Source organism: Pelodiscus sinensis, chromosome 1 (genome assembly GCF_049634645.1).
Source record: "Pelodiscus sinensis isolate JC-2024 chromosome 1, ASM4963464v1, whole genome shotgun sequence".
Classification (NCBI taxonomy): Eukaryota; Metazoa; Chordata; order Testudines; family Trionychidae; genus Pelodiscus; species Pelodiscus sinensis.
The window spans coordinates 92376909-92402643 of NC_134711.1; the positions used below are offsets into that span (position 1 = coordinate 92376909).

Genomic DNA, 25735 nt, shown 5'->3' on the forward strand with positions numbered 1-25735 from the left:
AGCTTTGCTTTGCCACCAGCCTTGCACACTCATTCCCATCATCAGCTATTGGTGCACTAGACATCCCCCCCGCATACCTCTGGTGAGCAGGGATCCAGCCAACAGCAGGACCCACCAGTACTGCCAGGGGGAGAGATACAGAAAATATGGGACAATTGGCCCATTTTTTAAAAAAAAAGTAGGGACACTTGCAGGAGGGCTTAAATATGGGACTGTCCCTTTAAGATCGGGACATCTGATCATTCTAATCAGGTCACGTGCTCTTAGTGACAACTCTCCAGACTTCCTTTAAAGGAGCAGCAGTTTAGTCCATGTTGGTGGGACCAGGTCACTGACTGTTCTCTTAGTTATAGGGTGGGTGCTGTGGTTGTTTTCAGCCATGTCAGTGGGCCTTAAAACACAAGCTGTAGGATCCCTTGAAATATCCATTTACTTTGCAGGCAGAGTGGTCCAGTGATAGCAGCAGGGGAGTGAGTGTTAGGACTCTTAGCTTTGCTACTGACTTGTGTGACTTCGGGCATGCCACTTAACCTCACTCTGCCTCATGGTGCCCATCTGTGAAATGGGGACAATATTTACTTTGCAGGGAGCTTGTGAGGCTTCACTAATCCTTATAACATGCACTCAAATCCTCGGGAGCAGCATGGCACATTTTTAATGAGGCGGCCTGGTAGCATTAGTCCCGACACTGGGTGTCACCTCTGAGCTATGGCTGTGTTGCCTTTAGCAACTTGCCTGCTGCTTGTATTCTTTTCCTGGGGCTTGTCCTTTTACCAGCAGAAATGCGGAAAAACCAGTTTGTGGTTATTGCTGCACTTCCCTTCACGCCCACTGAGTCGGCCTTCTCCTCCTCCTCAGCCTGCACACACTTCGGCCTCTGACTGCATTCTCTCTGCTGCACTCTGTCAACCTAATAGGATTCACGCTCCAATTTTATTAACCCTACTGCTTCTCCGTCCCTGCCCCAAAAGTCTTCTCCTGGCCTCTTCTCCCTTGGGCGAGCCAGTGGATTGGTCATAGGTAGAAGCCATAGATAACTGCCTTCCTGGCCCTGCCCAAGGGCAGCTTGTGGACTCAATGGCTGGAACTGATGACAAGAATACGAAAACTCTAAGGGAGGTGTGGAGAAGAGCTGAAAATGCCTTGTGCGCAGACTGTGAGAAGCCAGGTGAGTCTCTGAGGGCTCAGTAACATGGGTGGCAGAAGAGGCTGCAATAGAGAGACAGGACAGTTAGCAGAGATGGGTCTAAATTGGGGCTTGGCATGGGGGAGAGAGTTCCAGGGGAGGGGCAGCTAGAATAGCCAGCTGTGGGGTGAAGCTGAGGCGTGGGTGTTGGAAACTGTCCCATTTGTGGAGGGAGCAGTGCATCAGTTTGTGGTGGTTTAGTACAGGCTGTCTGAAGGAGTTCCTCCTCCGGGAAGCAGGAAGGTATGGTGGGAGTCTTTTTGGCCTACCTGAACACTAGGTGCAGGGACTTGTTTTGTGTGTGTGGAGATGATACCTGGGGAAGAGATCCTACTGTGCTGGAGGAAGAACAGGGACTTCCTGCTGCTTGAAGTGCAGGAAGATAGGGAGATTTTGCAACCACCCCACTCTGTCATGTCAGAGCTGAGAAATGACTTGAGGTCAGGTCTGGTCAGGACTTGACAGAGAAGCTTCTAAGAAATTGCAGACGCTGCAGAAAGTGGTGGGAGTGGTTCAGAAAGCCGTCCTCTCCTCAGAACCTCCTGCCAAGGAGACATTGTTCTACTACTGGAAGTGTCATCTTTTGAAAGGAACAGAAATCCAAGATCCTAATCCTGGAGGAACATTAAAAGACCATGTGGCACTTCCAGGAAAATGAGGATGTTAGCCTCAAATTCAATTTTTGGTAATTAATCAGATTTTACCTTCCTAAATTCCTACTAATTTCAGTTGGATTCAGTGTTGTTCTTTAGGACCTGTGTTGAACAGTGTTGTGTGTTGCTGTGCATTATTAAATACTTGCCACGTCCCACCCCAGAGGTGGCTGCATTTCTGTATGGAATGAGTGATTCTTGGAGAGAAAGAAAGAGAGAGCCTGTAAAATGTTTTGGGGTGCTTCCAAATAAAAGGGACACTATGAATATAAGATCATTATCCGACTGCTTGGAGCAGTGGGAAGGATGGAATGGTGGTACATTTTATTAGCTGGTGTCTACTCCCCAGCAGGTGACTAATAGCTCACAGGAAACTGTGGTTTTGCAGCCCTCTGCATCTGTTTCCCTGGGAGCCTTGACAGCACATTTCTCAGTCATGATCTAGCTCCCTTGAGACACTGCCACTAATCCCCTTATTATTTGCCCTTAGATCCTGACTGGGCATCATATACATTGGGTGTCTTTATCTGCCTGAACTGCTCAGGGATCCACCGCAATATCCCTAACATCAGCAAAGTCAAGTCCCTGAGGATGGACCATTGGGACGAGGTCCAGGTGCAGGTGAGAGTCTCCCTACCTGCATCCCAGCTGCACAGCAATTCAAGTCTGGATTCTTTGGGCACAGCCCTCAATTTCTTGGGTCCTGGGAAAGGGAAACTACATGATCAGGTCTTATGCCTCGTGCTGTCAGACATTCCCTGTGACGTCATAAGTTGCCTCGTTAATACCCAGTGGAGATCATTCCCTCCAACCCATCTTCCCTCAGTGTGATGGATGACGCACTTACCTTGCACTTGGTGGGCAGAGTGTAGAGCAGGAGTGGGCAATAATTTTTGATGGGGACCACTCCAAGATTTTAGTAAGTGGTCAAGGGTCTGGGATGGAGGTTGAGTGCAGAAGAGAGCTCAGGATCAGGGACTGGGATGCAGGAGGGGGTGTGGAGACTGAGAGGGAGTTTGGGTGAAGGAAAAGGTTGTGATCTGGCCCAAGGGAATGGGGTGCAGAGTTGGAGAGGGGGTATGGGTGCTGGAGAGGATTCTGGCCTGGGCAGAGGTGTAGGAGGGGGTGCAGGGTCTGTGAGGGAGTTGTGACCTGTGGGGGGGCAGGGGAGATGCAGAGGGTTTGGGTGATGACATGGAGCAAGGGACTAGGGTGCAGGGTTGGGGAGGGCGTATGAGTGCAGGAGAGGATTCTGTCCTGGGGAAGAGGTGTAGAAGGAGGTGCAGGAATTGTGGGAGGGAATTGTGACCTGGAGGAAGGGGGCTGAGGAGGTGCAGAGGGTTTGTGAGGTGACCTGGGGCAGGAGGGGGTGGTGGCCTGGGGCAGAGAGTTGGAGGGAGAGAAGAGAGAGGGGGGGGTGGGGTGCCAGGGGCAAGCTCTGGCCAGAAGAAACTTACCTAGGTGGGGCTCCCAGCCAACAGACCTGCCTGCCAGCAGCCCCAGACCGCTCATAGCAGCTAGCTGCTCCCTGTGGGTCTCTGCTCCAGGTTGGGGGAGGGGCTGGGAAGGCTTCATTCACTGCCTGTGCCCCCCAGCAAAATCTTTCAGTTTCTATTGGCCAGAAACTGGCCTCCCCATCCCCCAGAGCAGCAGATGCTTAAAGCGGCGTGGGGCTGCTCTGTGCCTGAACGTCCCAGTGGGGTGGGCTGTGGGCTGGATCCTGCCCGTGGGCTATATCTTGCCCACTTCTGTTGTAGACCATGGCTCTGCATTATTCCTATGCCATATTATTTTATGACTAGGGTGGAAGTCTGCTGAAACATACCCTGCCAAGATGCAGTGTCCCCTTTGCTGCACACTACTCATTTCCTCCCAGCCAGCATCATGGAGATCAAGCCCTAGGTCTCATGCAGGACTCAATAGTCCAAGCACGGCACCACTTCCCCCTCACCATAGAAGTCTCCACACTCTGGGAAAAACTTCCAAATAGTGCAGGACCCAAAAGGACAAAGAGATCTATGGGAGCTCGACTTCTCCACCCACAGTTCCTCTGGCCACTCACCAGGTCTCTGAGGCAGCCATGCAAGGTGCTGGGATCTCTGGGATATGATCCCAAAAGGCTTTGCTGCTGCCACAATAAATTGCAGCATTAGTGTGCGCTTGAGATGTACTAGCAAGAGCATGTAGCATGCCAAGTGCCACCACACTAACCTCTTTGGGGATAATTACGTTGGGCTAATAAATACAATTGCCCTAAGGCGCTAACACAGACAAGGCCTTTCAGAGTTGAGAGAAACCCAGCCGCCTGTAGCCTCTCTTCCAGGGACATGTCAGTGGATAGGAACATAGCTGTTGGAACTAGAGGTGTGGGGGATGCTCCTGCAGCCCCTGGCTTGAAGTGGTTTCTAACATATCCGCCAGGATTTACAGTTTGGTTCAGTGGCTCTATCCCTACCCCCAATAGAAATTGTTCCAGCGCCCCTAGATGGGAAAGGGTGCCTGCTGAGAGCTCATTAGATGGCTACATGTGGTGCGGGGAGGGGGGGGGGGGAAAAGCCCACAGGAGCATTTGTATCAAAGGGAAGGTGCTAACTCTCTTGTCGTATTTTGCAGTTCCTGGAGCAGCATGGGAACGCGGTGGCTAAAGCCACTTATGAGGCTCATATCCCCATTTACTATTACCAGCCAACCTATGCGGACTGCCAGTAAGAGCAATTACTTAAAAGAGGGTGGTTGCTTCTGGGGTCCTTTGTCTATCCCTAAGCCCCACTTTTTGTCGCCCCCCACCCCACCCCGCCACAGAGTCCTGAGGGAGCAGTGGATACGGGCCAAGTACGAGCGCAAGGAATTCACTGAGCCAGGGAGAGAGCTGCCGTATTCAAATGGTAAGAGCACAGCTCAGATTTATCCCTCACATCTAAACTGCCCCAGCCCTGGCAGGGTCTTGACAGGGCACTGTCATGAGAAAGCTCGCAGCTCACATACAGGCTTGTACTTACTGGATATTTATTTTGAGGAAGCTCATGCAGCTGGCAGATTGGCTAGGCACTGCTACAATGAGGCTCGCAGCACTAGCGTCCCATCTGGCACTGATGAGGCACTGAAGTGATGAGGTTCACAGGCCTAGTCTGGCCAGGGCCTCTTGCTAAGGGATCACAGTCTTCCTCCATCCCACTCCCAAAGACCACAGCTGGCATTTTTGAAGTTGCCTTGTCAGTACAGCAAGGTGAACTCCTGCACCTGAGGGCAGGCAGAACGAGGCAGGCAGCATGCTGGGTCAGTGCCAAGTGCCTAGGTGTGGCGGGCTTGCTGGGTTGGGAGGCTGAGGCTACATGCAGAAAGCCAGCCCTCATGCACTCATCAGGCACAGCAAGGCAGGCTCCCTGCAGGTGGGGAGGCCTGAGGGGACTGCGCTTGGTGAACATCTGCTCCATTGCTAGGTGGAGGTGCCTGCTAGGGAGCTGGGAGACACACCAAGGAGCACTGCCCATGGAGAGGTTAAGATCCTCATCCCTCCTCCTTCCCCTCACACATTCCCTCCTTTGTCCATCTATAGCAGGCACAAGAGAGGTCGGCCCAGGCCTCCATTCCCTCAGACAGAACTTTCCTTGGGAGAGATTCTCCTCACGGCATTCCACAATGGGGCAGGACACACACTCTATATACAAATGCTGGCTAGTTGTATCTCTCTACTGCCCATTGTGCCCATGAGGGAACCTTCTCAGACTGGCCTCTCTGTTCCTAGGGCTGAAGGAAGGGATCCTATGGAAACGGGGCCGGGACAACGGGCAGTTCTTACCCCGCAGGTTTCTCTTGTCTGAGCGAGAAGGCTGTCTCAAATACTTTGCCAAACCGGACGTGAGTATGGTCTGCTTGGAGGGTAGGTCCTTCCTCTCAGTTCAGCCCAAGTTAGGGAAAGCTCCCCTTGCTGGCATTAGGGAGACATTTCTATCCTTCCCATAAAGTCTGAGGACTGCTCTTTTACACTCAGGGTATGTCAACACTACAGAGTTTTGTGGGAAACACAGCTGTTTTTCTGACAAAACTTGCGGAACGTCCACACTGCAATTGCGTTCTTCCGCAAGAAAATTGAAAAAACAGAGAGGGTTTTCTGACATTGGTAAACCTCTTTCTACAAGGAAGAAGCCATTTTCCGAACGAGCTCTTTCGCAAAAAGGCATGTGTGGACAGGGAAGAGGGAGTTATTTCAGAAGACGAGGAAAGAAGAAAAAACACAGATGCCCTGGTGGCCATTCTGTCCATAACAGTCACAGTTTACATGCAAGAAAGTGCCCATTCAGTGTGGACGCTCTTTCAAAAAAGCAGATCGCTTTTTCGATGCACTTTTGTAGTATGGACACTCTCTTTTGGCAGAAGTTTTTCCGGAAGATCTTTTCCGAAAAAAGCTTCTTCTGAAAGAAGCCTATAGTCTAGACCAGTGTTTCCCAACCAGGGTTCCGTGGAACCCTGGGGTTCCGCAGACCACCATCAGGGGTTCCGTGAGAAATTGTGGAATAAATAAATAAAAACTTTTTTTCTTACAATGTAAGCTGACATATATATATATAACAGCTCTTTACAAATACATTTTCTTGACAATAATTTAGCAGTAATTGAATTGCACTCCCTGCTGTCAACTTTTTCGGGCCAAGCAAACGTTTTCATAGGTGGGGGTTCCTTGGGATATGAAAAATTATTGTTGGGGTTCCTCCATTGGAAAAATGTTGGGAATGAGTGGTCTAGATGTAGCCTTGGTATCCCCAACTCTGGGACCCAGAGCCCCTTACTGGTAAAAGGAAGAGCCTGTCCATTCTCTACAGTCTCAGAGGGATTCTCTCTCCATGCGGCCAGCACACCCCAACCTGGGGAGAGAGGCCATACCTTGTACGAAGGAGACATTACTCTTCTCCCTTTCACAGACAGTGTACCCCCGCCTCTGAGATACTCCTTTGCTAGTACTAGCAAAGCCTTTCCATTCTCTGTGTCCTGTAAACTCCTCTCCCCTTACCTAGTCAGTGCACCTCAGTCACTAGCCAGCAGTTTCTCCCCCCTCTGTGTCCTTAGGGCAAGATCTCACCGATTCCATTTCCTTTCTCAGGCAAAAGAGCCCAAAATCAATATTAAAATTGACACAATCAATGCCACATTCCAGCCAGTGAAGATCAGGAACCCCAATGGCCTGCAGATCAGCTACCTCAAGGACAACAAGACCCGCAATATCTTTCTCTACCATGAGGATGGAAAGGTACTGCTGGCCTTCAGTAGTAGCAGGCGCTGGGGAAGGGAGGAGAATGCTGTAGGAAAATGTTGGCAGAATTGCTGTATTAAATGTATGAACGTGGCCTGTGCATGGGAGGGGTGGTGTCACTGGAGGGAAAGGGGCAGGAGGGCTGGCTGGGGATGAGTTGCTCTAGGGCAGGGGTTCTCACACTAGTGATACCGTGACCCCCCTCTCCATTGCTGCAACCAGCCTCTCAGTTGCTCGCAACCCCCCTCTAATTTGTTTGCGATCCCCCTCTAAGTTGCTTGCAACCTGCCGGGGCGGTCGGGACCCACAATTTGAGAAACGCTGCTCTAGGGCAGTGTTTCTCAACCTTTTTTTGCTCATGGCCTCCTTCTGAGCCTCGTTTACCTCTGTGGCCCCCTCATAACCGCTGTTAGTAGGAAAAAAAAGGTACATAATTTACCTAATGTTCCGTTTTTTCCATGTGGCCCCCTACAGGTAGGGCATGGCCCCTGGGGAGCCATATGGCCCACGGTTGAGAACCACTGCTCTAGGGTACAATTTGGGAGTCTGGTATAGAGGCTTTTGGGAGGAAGTGAGGAACGCTGTGTGAGTGTGGGCCATGGGAAAACTCACACATACTCCTGAGGCGCTGTTTGGTGGGGTGGTTCAGCGCTGGCCACTCTGAGGTGCTCTTACCCGTGCTGCTTCCCTCCCCAGGAGATAGTGGACTGGTTCAATGCGATACGCGCAGTGCAGTTTCATTACCTGAAGGTGGCATTTCCCATTGCTGGTGACAGTGAGGTAAGAAGAGATCTGCTGGTATCAAATGCCACCAAGCTAGAGGAACTTAGCTGTTCTCTCAGGGCCCTCCAGGGAAGGACTCCCCATTGGGAGTTGGCACCCTACCAGTGCTGGGGTTTGAGGGGCCTGAGATGGGCAGAGAAGAGCTGCTCTCTGACATGCCCCAGAGACAGCCCGCTTCCTTGAGAAAACAGGGCAGGTGACATTAGCAGATGATTAAGATGGAGAAGAGAAGAGCTGGTGCACTGGGAGCAGGCTGAGCCGGAGGGACTGAACACGAACTAGCTGAAGTGAAAGGTGTGCTGGAGCCGCTGGGATAGACTGTTCTCCTTTTATGCAGATCAAAAGCCGACTAATGCAGAATTTCCTGAAGGAGGGATACATGGAGAAGACTGGCCCCAAGGTAAGGTGGGATGGCCTAAGGAATCTAACTGCCACAGACACAGTAGGGTTCCTGTCCTGCTTGTGTGCATGTCAGCATCTTCATGTTTGTCTTTCTATCTCCAGACTTCTCAAAGACCCATGGCAAGGTTGCGCCGTGCCTCAGCTAGGGCGCAGCGTGGGTCTTGTCAGGGAATAGTGAGGGTGGCAATGAGGAGATGCAAAGTTAGGTGAACGTGGAGGCTGAATTCGTTACTCATCCCACGAGAATGGGTTCATCAAGTGTGTACATACAGGCATGTGTAGCGTGGAGACTGAACTTCCCTGTCACCTGAGCTCTGGGGCCCTTTGCCTGAGAAGTCTGCATGTCGGTGGGGAAACCCAGGGTTGAAAGTTTACTGAATTCCCTCCCCACCTCAGCGGAAGTGTGCTCCCTCCTGGGCGGGAATTTTGAGCCCATTTTATGGTGTCTAGAAGAAGGCAGGATTTGAATGAAATATGGTAGCAATTTCCCTCCCTGCCCTGCAGAGGGTGCTCTCCTCCTATAAATGTCTCCTTTTCACCTCCACAGCAGAGAGAGGCCTTTAAGAAGCGCTGGTTCACACTGGATCGCCGCAGACTCATGTACTTCAAGGATCCACTGGTAAGTCAGAGGTTGGACTTCATCCAGCTTTATAGATGGGCTCTGGGGTGAAGAACAGCCAGATGGTCCCTTTCTCTGGTCCGGTGGAGGCAAGACACAATTCCCTAAATGTCCATCAATGGACACTTGGCCTACCCATTCCACACGTATTCCCCTCCCCAATCATACCATTTCCTGTGCTTGCATTAGTTCTGAAAGCAATGGCGACTGGGTTATAATGGAGGAAGTGATGCTATCTCAGTACAGCAGAAAGGAGGATAGGAGACCTTGTTTATCCAGCCACCCTCTGGGTAACGCCCCTTAATGCCCTTCTAATAACACCTCCAGTTCCTCCCTTCACATTCTTTGATTTCTTGTTCTAGAGCAGTGTTTCTGAACCTTTTTTTTATTTAAATAAAATACTTTTTTTTTTAATTATAAGTATCCCCAGTACCTACCATTTTCAGACACACACAAAAATTTTCTACCATTGCAACACATTTGTTTAAACAACTTAATCGTAGCCAGGCAGATGATGACATTTTTGTGTGTAAAAAGTAGAAAAATAATAAAACACTAAAATTTAAAACAAAAAATCAGTTTTCTCCAAATTTCAGTTGTGTTAATGCACCCCCCCAGATTTCTCTCGAGTACCGCTAAGTGTTTTCGTACCACTGGTTGAGAAACACTGTTATAAAGATTACTGCACCACTCCCTGCTTCCCAAATCTCTTCCCCTCTTAGTTGCTTCTTCTGAGTATAACTCTCCTGGTGTTATGAATCACCAGCTCCCTTTATCTGCTTCATTGTCACCTTCCTCCCAGACTTTTTGCACTCACCTGTTTTGTCCCCTCTTCCCAACTCCCTTAGCTCAGGTGTTTCTGGGCCACATCTGTTTGGATTAGGGATGGGTGAGGCTTACCAGTTATGGTTAACTGAAGGGGGCTGGCACTCCAGTCCCCCTCCCATTTAATTGGTTAACCAGTTAAACATCATTAAACTAAATAAAGGGGATTTTACATCCCTAGTTTGGACGTCTGCAAATCCCTCCCTATGACAAATCTGCCTTTCCCTCCTACTCTGTAGGATGCATTTGCTAAAGGCGAGGTGTTTGTGGGCAGTAGGAAGCAGGGATACAGCGTCAACCCAGGGCTGCCACCAGGAACTCAGGGCAGCTTCTCCTGGCAGTATGGCCTCACTATTGTCACCCCAGACCGGGAGTATCTCTTCACCTGCGAGACAGAGAGCGACCAGCAGGACTGGATTGCGGCCTTCAGTCAGGTCATCGAGCAGCCCATGACCCCCCAGGAGTATGCAAGTAAGTGCCAGGAGGCTGTTCACTTCTCTCCACCTGTACCTGCCTACACGCCTCATAACAGAGAGCACTGTGGCTAGTCTGTCTCCCTGCTCTGATACATCCTGTTTGCCTTCCCTACAGTTGAAGCCTACTTCAAGCTCAGCTCCTAGGAACACCTTGGAGAACCGGACTGCAGCTCTGCTCTGCGCAAGCCCTTTGGTAGGGTGCTTTGGGAGAGAAGAGGGGCTGTGCACCAGAGAATCTAGACTCCCCTAGGACCTCACAGTTTGGAGCACTTTTTCTTAAACAGATCAGCCAACCTCCCTCTGTGGTGAGGGGTCCAATTAGGCTGTACCCCTATACATGGAAGACACATTCCAATAATGAACACTTGAAGCAACCGTCCCCTGAGACCACTCCTAAGCAATGATGTGATCTAATTGGAGACTGGCAGGGTCTGCCAACCAATCAGGCTTTGAAGGTTTGAGTACCAGGAATGGGGGAGGGGTCATCTTTTAAACTTCCGTTATCGCTCCTTACTGGAAAAGGGGAAACCCTCATCGAAGTGGAAATAGCCAAGTACTCTATCAACATGGGTGGTTTGCAGGGTGGAGCCGAGCTCTGGCAGGGAGCAGACACTAGTCTAGAAGCACTTATAACATTACAAGGGAAATTGCTCCTCAGCTGCTTAGGGAGAATTGAATCCTTCTGGAAATACGACGTTTGACATTTTGCCATCTAGGAAGGATGTTTAGAAAATTAGTTCTACTGCCAGCACCTTCTTTTTCATTGGCCAAGGCTGCTGCATTCGATAACCCAATTCAACTACCACAGCCTTGTCAAGTCACATATTCACAGGCGACCCTCCTGCAAAATTCTGCTACAGAGATTAAGCAGCTGGTGTGGATGTGTTTATATATGTGAGGGAGTCACTGATACTAGTGGGGAGAAGACACAGCATGACTATTGACAGAATTGCAAAGGGGGAAACTGTTGTCATTCTGAGCTGTATGTTGTCATGTTGTGTGTGTTCTGTGACCATACTACCTAGCTTGCATCTTTTTAGCAACAGACCTCAAAGCACTTTACAAAGGAACAAGTAGAATTATCCCCGGTTTATAGATGGAGAAGCTGAAGCACAGGGAGTGAAATAACTTATGCAAGGTCACGCAACAGACTGTGATAGAGCCCAAAACAAAACCCAGGTCTTCTCATTCCTAGTTCAGGGTAGGTCTACACTACAGCACTAATTCGAACTAACTTAGTTCAAATTAGTTAATTTGAACTAAGCTAATTCAAACTAGTGCATCTAGACCTAAAAACTAGTTCGAATTAGCATTTTGCTAATTCAAACTTCCATGTCCACATTGAGTGGACCCTGAACTGAGGTTAAGGATGGCCGGAAGCAGTGCCGGAAAGGCATCAGATTAGGACTTAGGGTATGTCTACACTACAAAGTTAGTTCGAACTAACGGACGTTAGTTCGAACTAACTTTAATAGGTGCTACACTAGCGCTCCGCTAGTTCGAATTTGAATCGAACTAGCGGAGCGCTTAGTTCGAACTAGGTAAACCTCATTTTACGAGGACTAACGCCTAGTTCGAACTAGCTAGTTCGAACTAAGGGCTGTGTAGCCCTTTAGTTCGAACTAGTGGGAGGCTAGCCCTCCCCAGGTTTCCCTGGTGGCCACTCTGGCCAACACCAGGGAAACTCTATGCCCCCCTCCCGGCCCCGGACCCCTTAAAGGGGCACGGGCTGGCTACGGTGCCCGTGCCAGGTGCAAGCCTGCCAGCACCCAGCTAGCAGACCCTGCACCTGGCACGGCACAGAGCCACCCACCCGATGCCCCCCAGCCCACCCCCTCTTCCCGGGACCAGGCTGGCGGCTCCCGGGAGCTTGCCCTGGACCGCAAGAGGCGGGCACCTTCTTGGGCTAGTGCGGACATCGTGGACCTCGTCCACGATCTCCGCACTAGGCACAGGAAAGTGGCCGTCTAGGGCAGGAGAGCTGCCAGCCTGGCCACCCAGGACCAGGTGTGCATGAAAATCAAGGGGGTCCACTGAGACCCCCGACCCTGAGCCCTGAGCTTAGAATGGCCGTACTGGGTCAGAGCAAAGGTCGATCTAGCCCAGTAGCCTGTCTGCCAACAGCGGCCAACCCTAGGGACCCTGGAGGGGATGGACCGAAGACAATGACCAAGCCATTTGTCTCGTGCCATCCCTCTCCAGCCTTCCACAAACTTTGGGCAGGGACACCACTCCTACCCTCAGCTAATAGGACTCCATGGACCCAACCTCCATGACTTTATCTCACTTCCCTTTAAACTCTGTTCTAGTTGTAGCCTTCACAGCCTCCTGCAGCAAGGAGTTCCACAGGTTAACTATTTGCTTTGTCAAGAACAACTTTCTCTTACTAGTTTCAAGCCTGCTACCCATTCCTTTCCTTTGGTGTCCTCTAGTCCTTCTTTATGGGAACTCAGGAAGAACTTTTCTGAATGCACCCTCTCCACCCAACCCCTGCTTTTAGAGACCTCTATCCTGTCCCCCCTCCGTCTCCTCTTTTCTAAGCTGAACAGTCCCAGTCTCTGTAGCCTTTCTTCATCTGGGACCTGTTCCCAACCCCTGATCATGTTAGTTGCCCTCCCCTCTCCCAGCCTTTCTCTTCCCCTCTCCCACCTCCTTTTCCCAGTCTCCCCCAGTTTTTTTCAATAAAGACAGAGTCAATGTTGGAAGAAACGTTATCTTTATTTTGTACATCAATAAGAAGGGGGGCTAGGGAAGGGTAAGTGGAAGGAGGTGAGGGAGGAATGGGGTACGAGCCCCCGATGGGGAGGACTGGGCTGGCTCTGCGGGCTTCTGGGGGTGGAAGCTCTCCTGCAGCCCCCCAATTACTCCCTCTCCCTAGATGGCAGCCTGCGGCAAGTGCAGCCGGGCTGATGGCCGAGTGGTGTGATGTGCCCAGTGTGGGCACTCAGGGCACTCCAAGCCAGAACTTCTTTGCAAGCGGGGCACCCCTTAGAACTGTCTGTCCGGGGTGGGGGTCGGGACCCTTTAAGCGCAGCCCTCGGCTAGCCTGAGACAGCATCTCCATGCTCTAAGTCCTCCTTTTATGCCCTGCCGGCACTGCTTCCGGCCATCCTTAAGCCCTGTTCAGAGTCCACTCAATGTGGACTTACTAGTTCGAACTAGCAAAACGCTAGTTCGAACTAGTTTTTAGTTCTAGATGCGTTAGTTCGAACTAGCTTAGTTCGAATTAACTAATTCGAACTAAGTTAGTTCGAACTAGCGCTGTAGTGTAGACGTACCCTTAGAGTGTGGAGCTGTTGTCTCAGGCTAGCTGAGGGCTGTGCTTAAAGGGTCCCGACCCCCACCCCGGACAGACAGTTCTCAGGGGTTCCCCGCCTGCAAAGCAGTCCTGGCTTGGAGTGCCCGGACTACCCACACTGGGCACATCACAGCACTCGGTCATCAGCCCGGCTGCATTTGCCGCAGGCTGCCATCCGGGGGGGGGTCAATCGGGGGGCTGCAGGAGAGCTTCCACCCCGAGGAGCCCGCAGAGCCACCCCAGTCCTTCCCCATCGGGGGCTCGTACCCCATTCCTCCCTCACCTCCTTTCACTTATCCCTCCCTAGCCCTCCTTCCTGATGTACAAAATAAAGGACACGTGTTCAAAAACAGAAACTCTCTTTATTGAACAAAACTCAGGGAGACTGGGAAAAGGAGGTGGGAGAGGGGAAGAGAGAGGGTGGGAGAGGAGAGGGCAACTAAAATGATCAGGGGTTTGAAACAGGTCCCATATGAAGAGAGGCTAAAGAGATTGGGACTTCTCAGTTTATTAAAGAGGAGACGGAGGGAGGATATGATAGAGGTCTGTAAAAGCATGAGTGGTGTGGAGAGGGTGCATAAAGAAAAGTTCTTCATTAGTTCCCATAATAGAAGGACTAGAGGACACCAAATGAAATGAATGGGTAGCAGGCTTCAAACTAATAACAGAAAGTTTTTCTTCACAAAGCAAATAGTCAACCTGTGGAACTTCTTGCTGCAGGAGGCTGTAAAGGCTAGAACTATAACAAAGTTTAAAGAAAAGTTAGATAAAGTCATGGAGGCTGGGTCCATGGAGTGGTATTAGCCAAGGGATAGAAATGGTGTCCCTGGCCTCTGTTTGTGGAAGGCTGGAGATGGATGGCACGAGACAAATGGCTTGGTCATTGTTTCAGTCCATCCCCTCCAGGGTCCCTAGTGTTGGCCACTGTCGGCAGACAAGCTACTGAGCTAGATGGACCTTTGGTCTGACGAAGTACGGCCATTCTGAGCTCAGGGCTCAGGGTCGGAGGTCTCACTGGACCACCCTGATTTTCATGCAGACCTGCTCCTGGGTTGCCAGGCTGGCAGCTCTCCTGCCCTAGACGGCCACTTTCCTGTGCCTAGTGCGGAGGTCGTGGATGATGTCCACGATGTCCGCACTAGACCAGGTGGGCGCCCGCCTCTTGCGAACCCGGGCAGGCTCCCGGGAGCCGCCAGCCTGGTCCCGGGAAGAGGCGGAGGGCTGGGTGGCAGCGGGTGGCTGGTTCATGCCGTGCCAGGTGCAGGGTCTGCTGGCTGGGTGCTGGCAGGCTTGCACCTGGCACAGGCACCGTAGCCAGCCCGTGCCCCTTTAAGGGCTCCGGGGCCAGGAGGGGGCAGACGAGTTTCCCTGGTGGTGCCCAGAGTGGGAAAGCTGGGGAGGGCTAGCCTCCCACTAGTTCGAATTAAGTGGCCACACAGCCCTTAATTCGAACTGCTTAATTCGAACTAGGCGTTAGTCCTCGTAGAATGAGGTTTACCTAGTTTGAATTAAGCGCTCCGCTAGTTCGAATTAAGTTCAAACTAGCGGTTTGTATGTGTAGCGCCTATCAAAGTTAATTCAAACTAACGTCTGTTAGTTCAAATTAACTTTGTAGTGTAGACATACCCTCAGTTCTTTAGCCAGTAGGCCTTACTGCCTCCATGGGGGTGTAACACACTGGACTGGCATGTGGGTTCATTTTCTCATGCTAGTACCTGGCCCCAACAATTAGACCAGCCTGCAACTTATCCACAGCTAAAGAAGTTCTTCATTAGCTCGAGCAGTAAAGACTTGTGTTTTGGAGCCTGGAAATTGCAGGTTCAACTGATATCTGATATCTCCGTGGTTCGTTACACAAGCAGCTAACTGAAGTTAACGGTGCACTCAGTAATGTTATATGCTTATAAAGAAATAAATTTGAAAAATCTCATTGTAGTTTATTGCTGGTTAAGTGAATTCCTGTTCTGTTAAATGTTAACCCTAAGGACTCTTTCCTGGAGGAAAGAAGATAATGTGATAGCAGAAAAAATGGGGCGTAGTCCGTATTTTTCTACGGTGAGGCCATGACTGTTTCCATCAGAGTCAAGCTACCCCCTACAAAGAATGAATATAGCAATTTTTCCCGTTCCTTCTCTGTCTCTGTTGGGATCTCTTTCTGCCTTTGGCCTGGAACCACTGTAATCCGAGGGACTTTCCATCTTCTGACTGGAGAACACCTCACATTCAGGGACAAAGATGGTGGATGACAGCCTCACTCCCCTGGCATGATGGCCTTCTCTTCCATGAGGCTAAAGCTCATCTGTGCGAGAGCCAGAGCTCTCTCAGGGGCTAGTGTGAGATTGTGGAATGAACTCCCCCAGGAACTAAAGACCAACACAAACTTCACCTGTCCCTCTGTAAGTGCAAGCTGTGTTTCTTTGCTCTGCGTTCTCCCATAAAAACAGCAATATGTACATTAAAAAGACTCAGGGTACGTCTACACTAGTTCGTTAGTTCGAGCTAGGTAGGGTAATTAGGGCAAGCGGAGTTGCAAATGAAGCCTGGGATTTAAATATCCTCGTGGAATGAGAAGTAATGGTAGTTCAAATTAGGATCTTTAATTCGAACTACCTACTCCGTGCTGCATGTAGCTGCGGGCACGGAGTTCGGACTAAGGGGGATTTAAAAATGGCTGCGCCCGGGAACATGCAAATGAAGCCTGGGATATTTAAATCCCAGACTTCATTTGCAACTCCGCTTGCCCTAATTACTCTACCTAGCTTGAACTAACGAGCTAGTATAGACGTACCCTCAGAGGGGTAGCCGTGTTAGTCTGTAACTGAAAAAACAAAAAATAAAGAATAGTCTTGCAGCACCTTAGGGTATGTCTACTATGTCTTTGGTCCACCTCCTCCGGGGCACCTGGCACTGGCTACTGTCGGCAGACAGGCTACTGGGCTAGATGGACCTTTCATCTGACCCGGTACGGCCATTCTTATGTTCTTATGTACACTACAGCGTTATTTTGAAATATCTAATTTCAAAATAGCTTATTTAGAAATAACGCATCTACACACAAAATGCATTTCTAAATAGCTTTTTGCTATTTTGAAATAGCGCATCTACGCTGAGTGGACACTGAATCACATTTAAGGCCAGCCGGAACCAGGTCCGGCAGGGCATCAGATCAGGAGTTACTTTGTGCAGCTGCTGCCTGTGGCTATCTGAGGCCTGTGCTTAAAGGGACCCCCACCCACCCACCCAGACAGCCGGTTCTCAGCTTTCCTTTGCTTGCTTGTATGCCTCAGTGAGGGACAGCAAAGCATTTTGTCTCTGCGTGCTCTGGTTGCCTTAATTTGGGACACCACAGCACTCTGCAACATGGAGCCAGAGCTGCCCTGGGCACTCTGGTACTTCTCTTGGACACGTTGCTGTGAGCCTGGCTGCACTTTCTGCAGGCTGCCATCCGAGGTCCATCGGGAGGCTGTCAGTATCCAGGAGGCCCTGCGGTAGAGCTTCCACCCTGAGGAGCACTAAGAGCCTCCCTGGTCTGCCCCACTGGGGGCTTTTGCCTCATTCCTCCCTCACATCCTTCCACTTACCCCTCCCTAACCCCCCTTCCTGATGTCAAATAAAATACATGTATTTTCATGAACACAAACTCTCTTTATTTAACAAAATGGGGAGGGGGGGAATGAAACTCTGGTGAGAGTGGGGAGAGAGGAAGAGAGAGGGTGGGAGAGGGGAGGGGAAGAACTGGGAGAAGGGGGCTGGAAGGGGGATGCAAGGGGAAGAAGGAGGAGGGGAAGCTCAGGGGTGGAGGTCTCACTGGACCAACTTGATTGACATGCGAACCTGCTCCTGGGTTCACATGTGGTCTTTGGTGGCCAGGCTGGCAGCTATCCTGCCATAGACAGCTGCATTCCTCTGTCTAGTGTGGAGATCATGGACGTTGGGGGCATCCCCCCCAAACCTGAATAAGGTCCATGATCTCCATCCTCGACCAGGAAGGCGCCTGCTTTCTCCAGCCCCTGGCAGGCTCCTGGGAGCTGGCAGATTACTCCTGGGGAGCGGTGGAGGGCTGTCTGCCAGTGGCTTGCTGGCTCATGCTTCGGGGCCACTGGGTCAGGAGCAGTGACTGCTGACTTTGGGCTGGCAGGCTTGGAGCTGGCATAGACACTATGGCCAGAGTCTACCCTTTTAAGGGCTCCGGGGAAGGGAGTGGAGTGTTCTTGGTTGAGGCCAGAGTGGCCACCAAGGCACCCTGGGAAGGCTGGAGGCCCCCTATTTTGAAATAAGTGTCTACACAGCATTTATTTTGAAATAGCTATTTTGAATTTGGCGTTATTCCTCATAGAATGAAGTTTACCAATTTCAAAATAAGCCCTCTGCTATTTCGATTTAATTTTGAAATAGCGGTTTGGCTGTGTAGACGCTGGCAAAGTTATTTCAAAATAAGGGCTGTTATTTTGAAATAACTTTGCTGTGTAGACATACCCTCAGAGACTACATTTCTTGTTAGTCTCTAAGGTGCTGTAAGACTTATTTGTTATTTTTTAAGTTTTTTCTATTAAAAACAACAACAACAACCCCAAACAAAACCCTGCCAAAACAAATGATAGGCCTGTACTATGCAAACATGGGTTTTGCTTATGTAAGTCCAGCCCCAAAGCATGGCTGTTCCCTAAGAAGTAGTGGAGTGTGTGGACATGCACAATCCCCTTCATCTGTGTAGACGCGGGCAGTTACTTTGGGCTAGTCAATTTCTAAAATGGCGACCAGCTGGGAACATGCAAATCAAGCACGGGATAATTAAATCCCGGGCTTGATTTGCAATTCCAGTCGCTCTCATTAACCTCCCTAGATCGATCTAGGGGGCTAGTGTAGACGTACCCATAGTTCCTAAAGGCTCCAGCAGCAGGCTGCTGCTGTTTGCAGTCTGGTGACTCTTCCCCTGAAGTAAATCTATTCATTTAAAAGTGAAAAACCTTCCAGTTTGCCAGACTGATTAGTATAACATTGTGAAAGCCCCATTAAGTGGTAATGAAACCATTTAACAGGCATTTGCTATCTTTTTTCCTGACAAAAACAGTTGTGCATTGCTATGTCTACTGAATCTTTAACGTTTGTTTTAAATATTTCATTAGAGTCTTGCTGAATATTATAAAATCACATTTCTAAAAAAAATCCATGTACAGTTATTTTGATGCACAATCTGAGTATTCAGCATAAACTTAAAAAACAACAAATAGTCTGGTAGCACTTTATAGACTAACAAAACATGTAGATGGTATCATGAGCTTTCGTGGGCACAGCCCAGTTCTTCAGATGACTGGAGTCATTCAGCATTAACCTTAAATGCTTGGCTCTTCAGACATACAGTTTTTCACATAAATTCTTCAAAAGAGCACCCTTCTCTAAAATACACATTTTAATTTTAATTACTATAGAACTAAAACTTTCTTCCAAAGTCTTCCTGTCCTTTCTATCCATCCCTCTTTTCCTTTCACACCCCCCCCCCCCCACACCTTGAAGAGAGCTCTTAAAGGGACAACATTCCTTTTCTTACAGATAGTGGACAAATGACTTTCCTTTTTTACTTCTGAATATTTGATGAACTAGTTTTAAGAGAATCCTCCACCAAAATCACTACCTTACTAAGATACAACATCCTTTGATATGCCTACAATCTTTGGAAACATTTTAAGATAAACGTAGTGAAATTTCATAAACATGTCTTGTTATGAAAATCACACAAATAAATTAGTAAATAACAAATAGTCTGGTAGCACTTTAAAGACTAATAAAACAGATGGTATTATGAGCTTTTGTGGGCACAGACCACTTCTTCAGATGACCAGAGTGTTGGATATCCAGAACTAAAATCAAGAGAGGAGAAGGAAGGGTGGAAGGGAGGAAAAAATGTGAGGGGGGAAACAAGAAGAGGCAGTGGGTATAAAAATATCAAGGGGAAAGCCCAGCTGGAATGTAACTGGAAAAACAAATAGTCCATAAGAAACTAAAGTCTAGATGTCAAAAGAGGCAGATAAGAACCATCAGTAGGCAATTATAGAGGAAGAATACTAACACCAGATACTATACAAAGAACCATTGGCACCTTCATTGTTTAGTAGATTGATAATGTCCCAGCCATCCAGTATCTTTATTTAAACCATTAGCATGAATCATAGAACCATAGAGCTGGAAGAGACCTCAGAAGGTCATCAAGTCCAGCCCCCTGCTCTAGGCAGGACCAATCCCAACTAAATCAACCCAGCCAGGGTTTTGTCAAGCCAAGACTTAAACACCTCTAGGGATGGAGACTCCACTACTTCCCTAGGTAACCCATTCCAGTGCTTCACCACCCTCCTAGTGAAATAGTTTTTCCTAATATTCAACCTGGACCTCTCCCACCACAACTTGAGACCATTGCTCCTTGTTCTGCCATCTGTCACTACTGAGAACAGCCTCTCTCCATCCTCTTTGGAACCTCCCTTCAGGAAGATGAAGGCTGCTATCAAATCCCCCCTCACTCTTTGCTTCTGCAGACTAAACAGACCCAAGTCCCTCAGCCTCTCCTCGTAGGTCATATGCTCCAGCCCCCTAATCATTTTGGTTGCCCTCCACTGGACCCTCTCCAATGAGTCCACATCCTTTTTGTAGGGGGTGGGGGGGCAGAACTGGACACAGTACTCCAGATGTGGCCTCACCAAAGCTGAATAAAGGGGAATAATGACATCTCTGGATCTGCTGGCAATGCTCCTCTTAAGTATCAAACTTGAGAGTGAATTCTAGTTCTAGTCCTCCCCTGTGTATTTGGCTTGTGTTCCCTTTTTTAAAATCAATGAACTTTTATGACGACACTAAACTGCTCTGACTGATTAATTTAAAATAATGTCTTTGTTTCAGTGAGTTTAAATATATAGTAATCTGGAATGATTACTTTATGAAGGCTCAAGAGTATATTTAAATTATAAAATCAGCTTAGAAATATTGATAAAGAAAATGTAAAACAGAGAAGGGCTGCATTATGTATTCCATAATATTTAACGTTGTATTCAGCAGAATAACTGATGTGCCCTTACTACAAAGTTTTTGCAAATAAACCTCTGATAAACCTCAGGAGATATCAAAAAAACCTGAGACCGACATTTTTTATTGCCAACTGTAATGCTTTTAAATAAATACCTTCTGGGTGTAGAGTCTTCACAATCTGGAAAACTTGTTACATTTTCTTTTGAAAGAAACTTTAAAAAAGGGGCTCCCCCCCTAAATGTCGTGCTAGATTTGGGTTATGGGATTTGGTAGGAATAGATGAACAGAGAGAAGAGGGTGACAATGGGGAAGAGGTGGAGTGGGGTCAGGAGGAGGAGGTTGGGGGCAGAGGAGTGGGATCAGGAGGAGGAGGAGGAGGCAGGGCTGGGTGGAACAGGGGTGGAATATGGGTGGGGCCACATGCTAAGGAATTTGCCTTCCCAAGCACCAGCTTCACCATATTGGGGGGGGGGTCTAATGATATCAGTCGTTGGGTGTCTAGAAGCAGTGATCACGCCCCATAAAGTGCTATTGAAAATGGGACGAGTGGTGGACTCCAGTCACATCAGCAGCAGGAAAATTTGTATCCAGGTGTGATTATTGATGGGGCATATGTGGGGCTTTACAAATCAAAGCACCTACTGCATTGATTCAACCACAAATTCTACTCCACAATATGTCCAGTCCACCAAAGTCCCCCTTGGAAAAGGAAGCTGTACATAAGCCTCTTTCCCATCCTTCTCCCCTACCAGGTTAGGGGCAGAGGAGCAGTATGCCAGCTGCCTTGACAATACCCTGGCTTTTCCCATCTGACTCTGGGATACAATTACTTTCCCTGACATTCTCAGCCAGCAAAGGAGTGGGAGTTTCATTCTACATTTAAAACCTCTTTGAAAAGGGTGAAAGAAGTAGCAGCAGCTGCAGAGAGGAAAATTAGAGGCAGGATAAAAAGCCTGAAACAAAGGAATGAAAGAAAAACAAAAGAAGAAGGAGAGATAAGGAGAAAGCTCTGAAGATGGGTGGAGGGTGGGAGAAATCTAATGTAATTCCTCACCTAGTGGCTGAGAGCCCAATACAAACTCTAAGAGCATTGACACTTCGGTGTTAAGCTGTGAGTTAGACAAGTTTCTCCACCCAGAAAGGAGGATGAGATAGTATTTGGGGGAGGGGGGGAGATCACAATTTTCCTGTTACTTTTTCCAAGCTGAGAGGAAGGAAAGATACGGAGAAAAGTCAAATTGCTTGCCCACTGAGGAGGAATTTCTGTCAGTCTTCAAGGGTGAGTGAACACCAAAGAAGAGGAGAAGAAGATGAAGATAGCAGATGGCACCTCACCATAGATGGAAGTGGATTTGGCTATCCTAGCTCTGAAGGGACACTCCGTGGTGCCGTGACAACTGGTAAGGAATCCCGCTGAGCCGGGTTTGTAAAGGACTGGGATGCCCTAATGGCTGTACAGTTTGGTGTGAGAAATAGCCTCTCCCTGAACGTTTTGGTGTCTTCACCGCACTCCTTCCTTCCCCAGCTATCCACATATTGAGTCTACGGGAGCCGCTCAAAGCAGGGAGAAATGTATCTTGGGCACAGCACTCTGTAGCTTCTCTCATTGAGCAGAACGTGTGTTGTGATCCTGGCCTAGGGATGGCCGAGGGTGGAGAGGAAGCTCAGAGTAGTAATTTCTCAGATAACGGTACTAGCCTAGAGGAGGAGAGTCCACTTACTGGGCTCTTGGGAACCATTCTGATAGCCATGTGCCTTTTTGGGATGACCGGGAATGTCTATACACTAGTGGTAGCATCCAGAGTTGTGTCTGGCCGCTCAGCTGGCTCCCTATGGGTCTATGTGGTCAACCTGGGCCTGGCTGACCTACTCTACCTCTCCACCATCCCCTTCGTGGTGTGCACATACTTTTCCCGGGATTGGTTCTATGGGGATGTGGGCTGCAGGCTCTTGCTCAGCCTGGATCTGCTCACCATGCACGCCAGCAATTTCATGCTGACAGCCATGAGCCTGGAGAGGTACTGGGCAGTGACCAGGCCACTGAGGGCCAGGCAAGCTGGGAACAGCTGCCGCAAACTCACCAGCCTGGCCCTCTGGCTCCTCTCGCTGCTGCTGACTGTGCCCATGATGGTCATGATCCAACTGCGGGACAGCAGCAGCCACAACAAGCGGATCTGCTTCCCTACCTGGATGCCTGAGGCCTTCCGGGTTTATCTCACAGTGCTCTTCACCACCAGCATTCTGGCTCCTGGGCTGATCCTGGGCATCCTGCACTTCCGCCTTGCCTGAGCCTACTGGACCTCAGTGGCAGCCATGCAGCCGCGGGCGGCAGGACGGGTCTTGAAGCAGAAGCTGTTCTGCAGGCTCTTCAGCATCATCGTAACCTACTGGGCCTGCTTTGTACCCTTCTGGGCCTGGCAACTCACTAAGCTGTACTGGACGGAGGGCCTGTGGATCAGCCCTACCACGCAGGCATAGCTCAATTTCGGAGTGACCTGCCTGACCTACGGCAACAGCTGCATCAACCCATTCCTCTACATCCTGCTCACCAGGAACTACCGCGAGTACCTGGCTCATCGCGGGGAGCGGCAAGCGTGGGAACGGCCCCCTCTTCCCAAAGGGGAAGCAGGGTAGAGACCAAGCAGAAGACAAACCCATGACATCCAAGGAACTGCCATGGGCAAGGAAGGGGAAACCTCTGGCAATGAAACTCCAAGAAGAGCTGCTGCCAGGACTTAATGCAGCTTGCTGTTAATGCATAGTGGCCTCACAAGAAATATTAAATGCTTTTCCAGCTCTGCCTTCTGCACTTACCTGCTGTGTCTCCTCCTCTCTTTATCGATGGTCTTTGCCCTGGCACCTCTTCTTCTCAAATGTCTCAGAGCCCCTGCTCATTCACTGGACCTTATAGCCCCCTCCCACAGTCTCACTTAACCTCCCAGCCCTTGGGCCTGCCAACTTATGATTTGCAGAAAACTGAACCCTCTGGCCCTGCTCCAGCTCCAGCTCCACTCCTTCACAGAGGTCCTGTGGGAGGGCATGCGGGCTCCAGGATAAGGGGTTTAGAGTGCGGGAGGGGGCTTTGGACTGGGGCAGGGGATATGGGTCGGGGGTGAGGGCTCTGGCTGGGGGTGTGGGTTGGGATGGGAGGGTTGGGCTGCAGGAGAGGGCACAGGTCAGGGGCAAGGAGATGGGGCACAGAAAGGGGTGCAAGGTGTGGGCTCTGGGCTGTGCTCATCTCAGGCAACTCCTCAGACATGGCGACATGCCCCTGCATCTCCTGGGTACGGGGACGGCGAGGGAGGCTGCACACTCTGCCCCCGAGCACTGGCGCTGCAGCTCTCATTGGCCCAGAGATACTTAAATGCTAATGGTTCCTAAGGATGTTAAATATCGGTTAATTAAATACAGGAGCAGAGTAACCTCATGAATTCTTATTGGTCAGTCGACTGTTCTATAGTCCCCGGAGGCAGGGACGGCAGCCAGTGCGCTCCAACCTCACTCTCACGGAGCCCCTGCCACTCAGCATCAGGTGGGAGCTGGTCCAGAAGGGGGGGCCAGTTTAAAAACCCGCTCCCGCTGTGGACCAGCTGCCTGTCGCCCTGTGCTGATGCCTCTGATAAAGAGGCAGCGGCGCCGGTTGGCAGCAGCTCCTGTCTGGGGGGGGCCTGAGCTCCCAGACCCAGTACGAGAGGGAATTGAGCCAGGCTGCCTGCCCACCTGACTCCTACTACACTTTAAATGCAGAGCCACAGCAGGGGTAGGTCCCAGACCCGTTGCAAACCAGAGCTGAGCTGGACTGCTGGCCAGCCTGCTAAAAATGTACTGGCAAGGAGTGGGGGGAGGAAATGCATGTAGTCTATAGCATTAACATATACGCTTTTGCTTATCGGTTAATTGACTACACTATGACATCTCTAATGGTTCCTGTCCTGGGTCCTTACTTGGGCCCCTACTGATGGGAGAGAGGGAATGCAACCCTGCACTTTCCCTGCAGACAATGGCCGCTCACTAGAGCTCTGCGCAGATACAAAATTTGTATTCACATCCGTAGCCACAAAAATGGGCTGTGGGTATCCATGGATAGAAGGTGGATCTTGGTGGATTTTCAGGGCTCTACCTCTCACCATAAAGTGAGCAGGTGTAGCAAGCGAGAGGCCCAGCCCCTGTTTCCAAAGAGGGCCACAGACCCTATTATGGCCCCAAGCAGGGAAGCCTGCTCTGTCCATTCTGGCAACAACCTGAGCCCTAGTGCGCTCTGGCTAACAATCAGCCATTGCAGGCTCTGGTGGGATTGGACTACAGAGTCATTTCCTCCCAATTTAGCATTCAGGCTGGAGGAAGGGGCCTGGCTCCTGAGGACATGTGGCAGCACTAAAATCTCAGCTTTCATTAAAGAGAACATGGTGCTCCAAGCATGACCAGTGCCATGAAGTTTGCGTGAGATGGCTTGAAACAAGGATGAGGGGAAGCATGGGCAGCTCCCATTCATCTTAGTGGGGAGGGATTGAACTCCCTGCTGCTTTGGTAGGGTGTGTGTTTGTACAACCCTCAGGACAGCCATAGGAAAGAAGAGCGCCTCACCACCAACACCCCTTCAGAGACAGGGCGAGAGACACCCTGTGCTGATAGAGTCCAGCTCAAACAGGCGGAGAAGACTGTCTTACCTCTTCCTGAGTATATCTGTCTACCTGACATCAGGGAGTGATCGTCTAGGGTCGTGGTGTCCAACCAGTGTCCAACCAGTGCTATAGCGAACTAGCCACACTCAACCAGCCAAATAGCCACATTGTTTAAGCCAACTAGCCCCTCTCAATGGGCCAACTAGCCATGTGTAGCTAGCAGCTCATGTGTTGGACACCACAGAGTGAAGCCTTCCTGGCCCAAAGAACAGGCCCCTTGCTAGCCCAGTCAGCAGACAGTTTTCTTGTTGGTGGTTCCTGCCACTGAAACCCCAAATAGAGCCATTGTGATGGCACAGGGGTGGGCCTTGCCTCGCCTTAGTCTGGCCCTGTTTAGCATGAATAGGGGGACAGAATCCCTGGCTTCTCCCTCACTTAGATATTTTGAGAGAGAAGCTTGTCCATGTTCCCCTGTGGCCAGCCCTTGCTCCTGGGGCAGCACAAATCCAGCAGGCGGGGGTATCACCATGGTGGAAGGCAGGGCCTAGCTCAGTACCGTGGGCTGGCTTTCCCACAGCAGGGGGAGGAATGTACCATGTGCATGTAACA

The 25735-nt window shown here is 50.0% G+C and overlaps 1 protein-coding gene, 1 long non-coding RNA gene and 1 pseudogene across 2 annotated transcripts; 2 read left to right on the plus strand and 1 right to left on the minus strand.

The window, feature by feature from the left end:
* Positions 1-264: 264 nt before the first annotated feature.
* Positions 265-11129, plus strand: LOC102460744 (arf-GAP with dual PH domain-containing protein 1-like). Its single transcript, XM_006118927.4, has 11 exons — positions 265-1168; positions 2330-2460; positions 4453-4544; positions 4642-4724; positions 5585-5697; positions 6938-7084; positions 7784-7867; positions 8208-8270; positions 8820-8891; positions 9956-10187; positions 10308-11129. Exons 1-11 carry the CDS (start codon positions 1078-1080, stop codon positions 10334-10336), a joined length of 1137 nt encoding a protein of 378 aa, XP_006118989.2. The 5' UTR covers positions 265-1077; the 3' UTR covers positions 10337-11129.
* LOC142830719 (uncharacterized) lies at positions 1081-23444 on the minus strand. The gene is made up of 3 exons (XR_012906164.1): positions 23319-23444; positions 2477-2542; positions 1081-1209 (listed from the first exon to the last, which is right to left on the minus strand). It is a non-coding gene; the product is annotated as an uncharacterized LOC142830719 (long non-coding RNA).
* LOC102450698 (urotensin-2 receptor-like) lies at positions 22146-23304 on the plus strand (annotated as a pseudogene).
* Positions 23445-25735: the final 2291 nt, after the last annotated feature.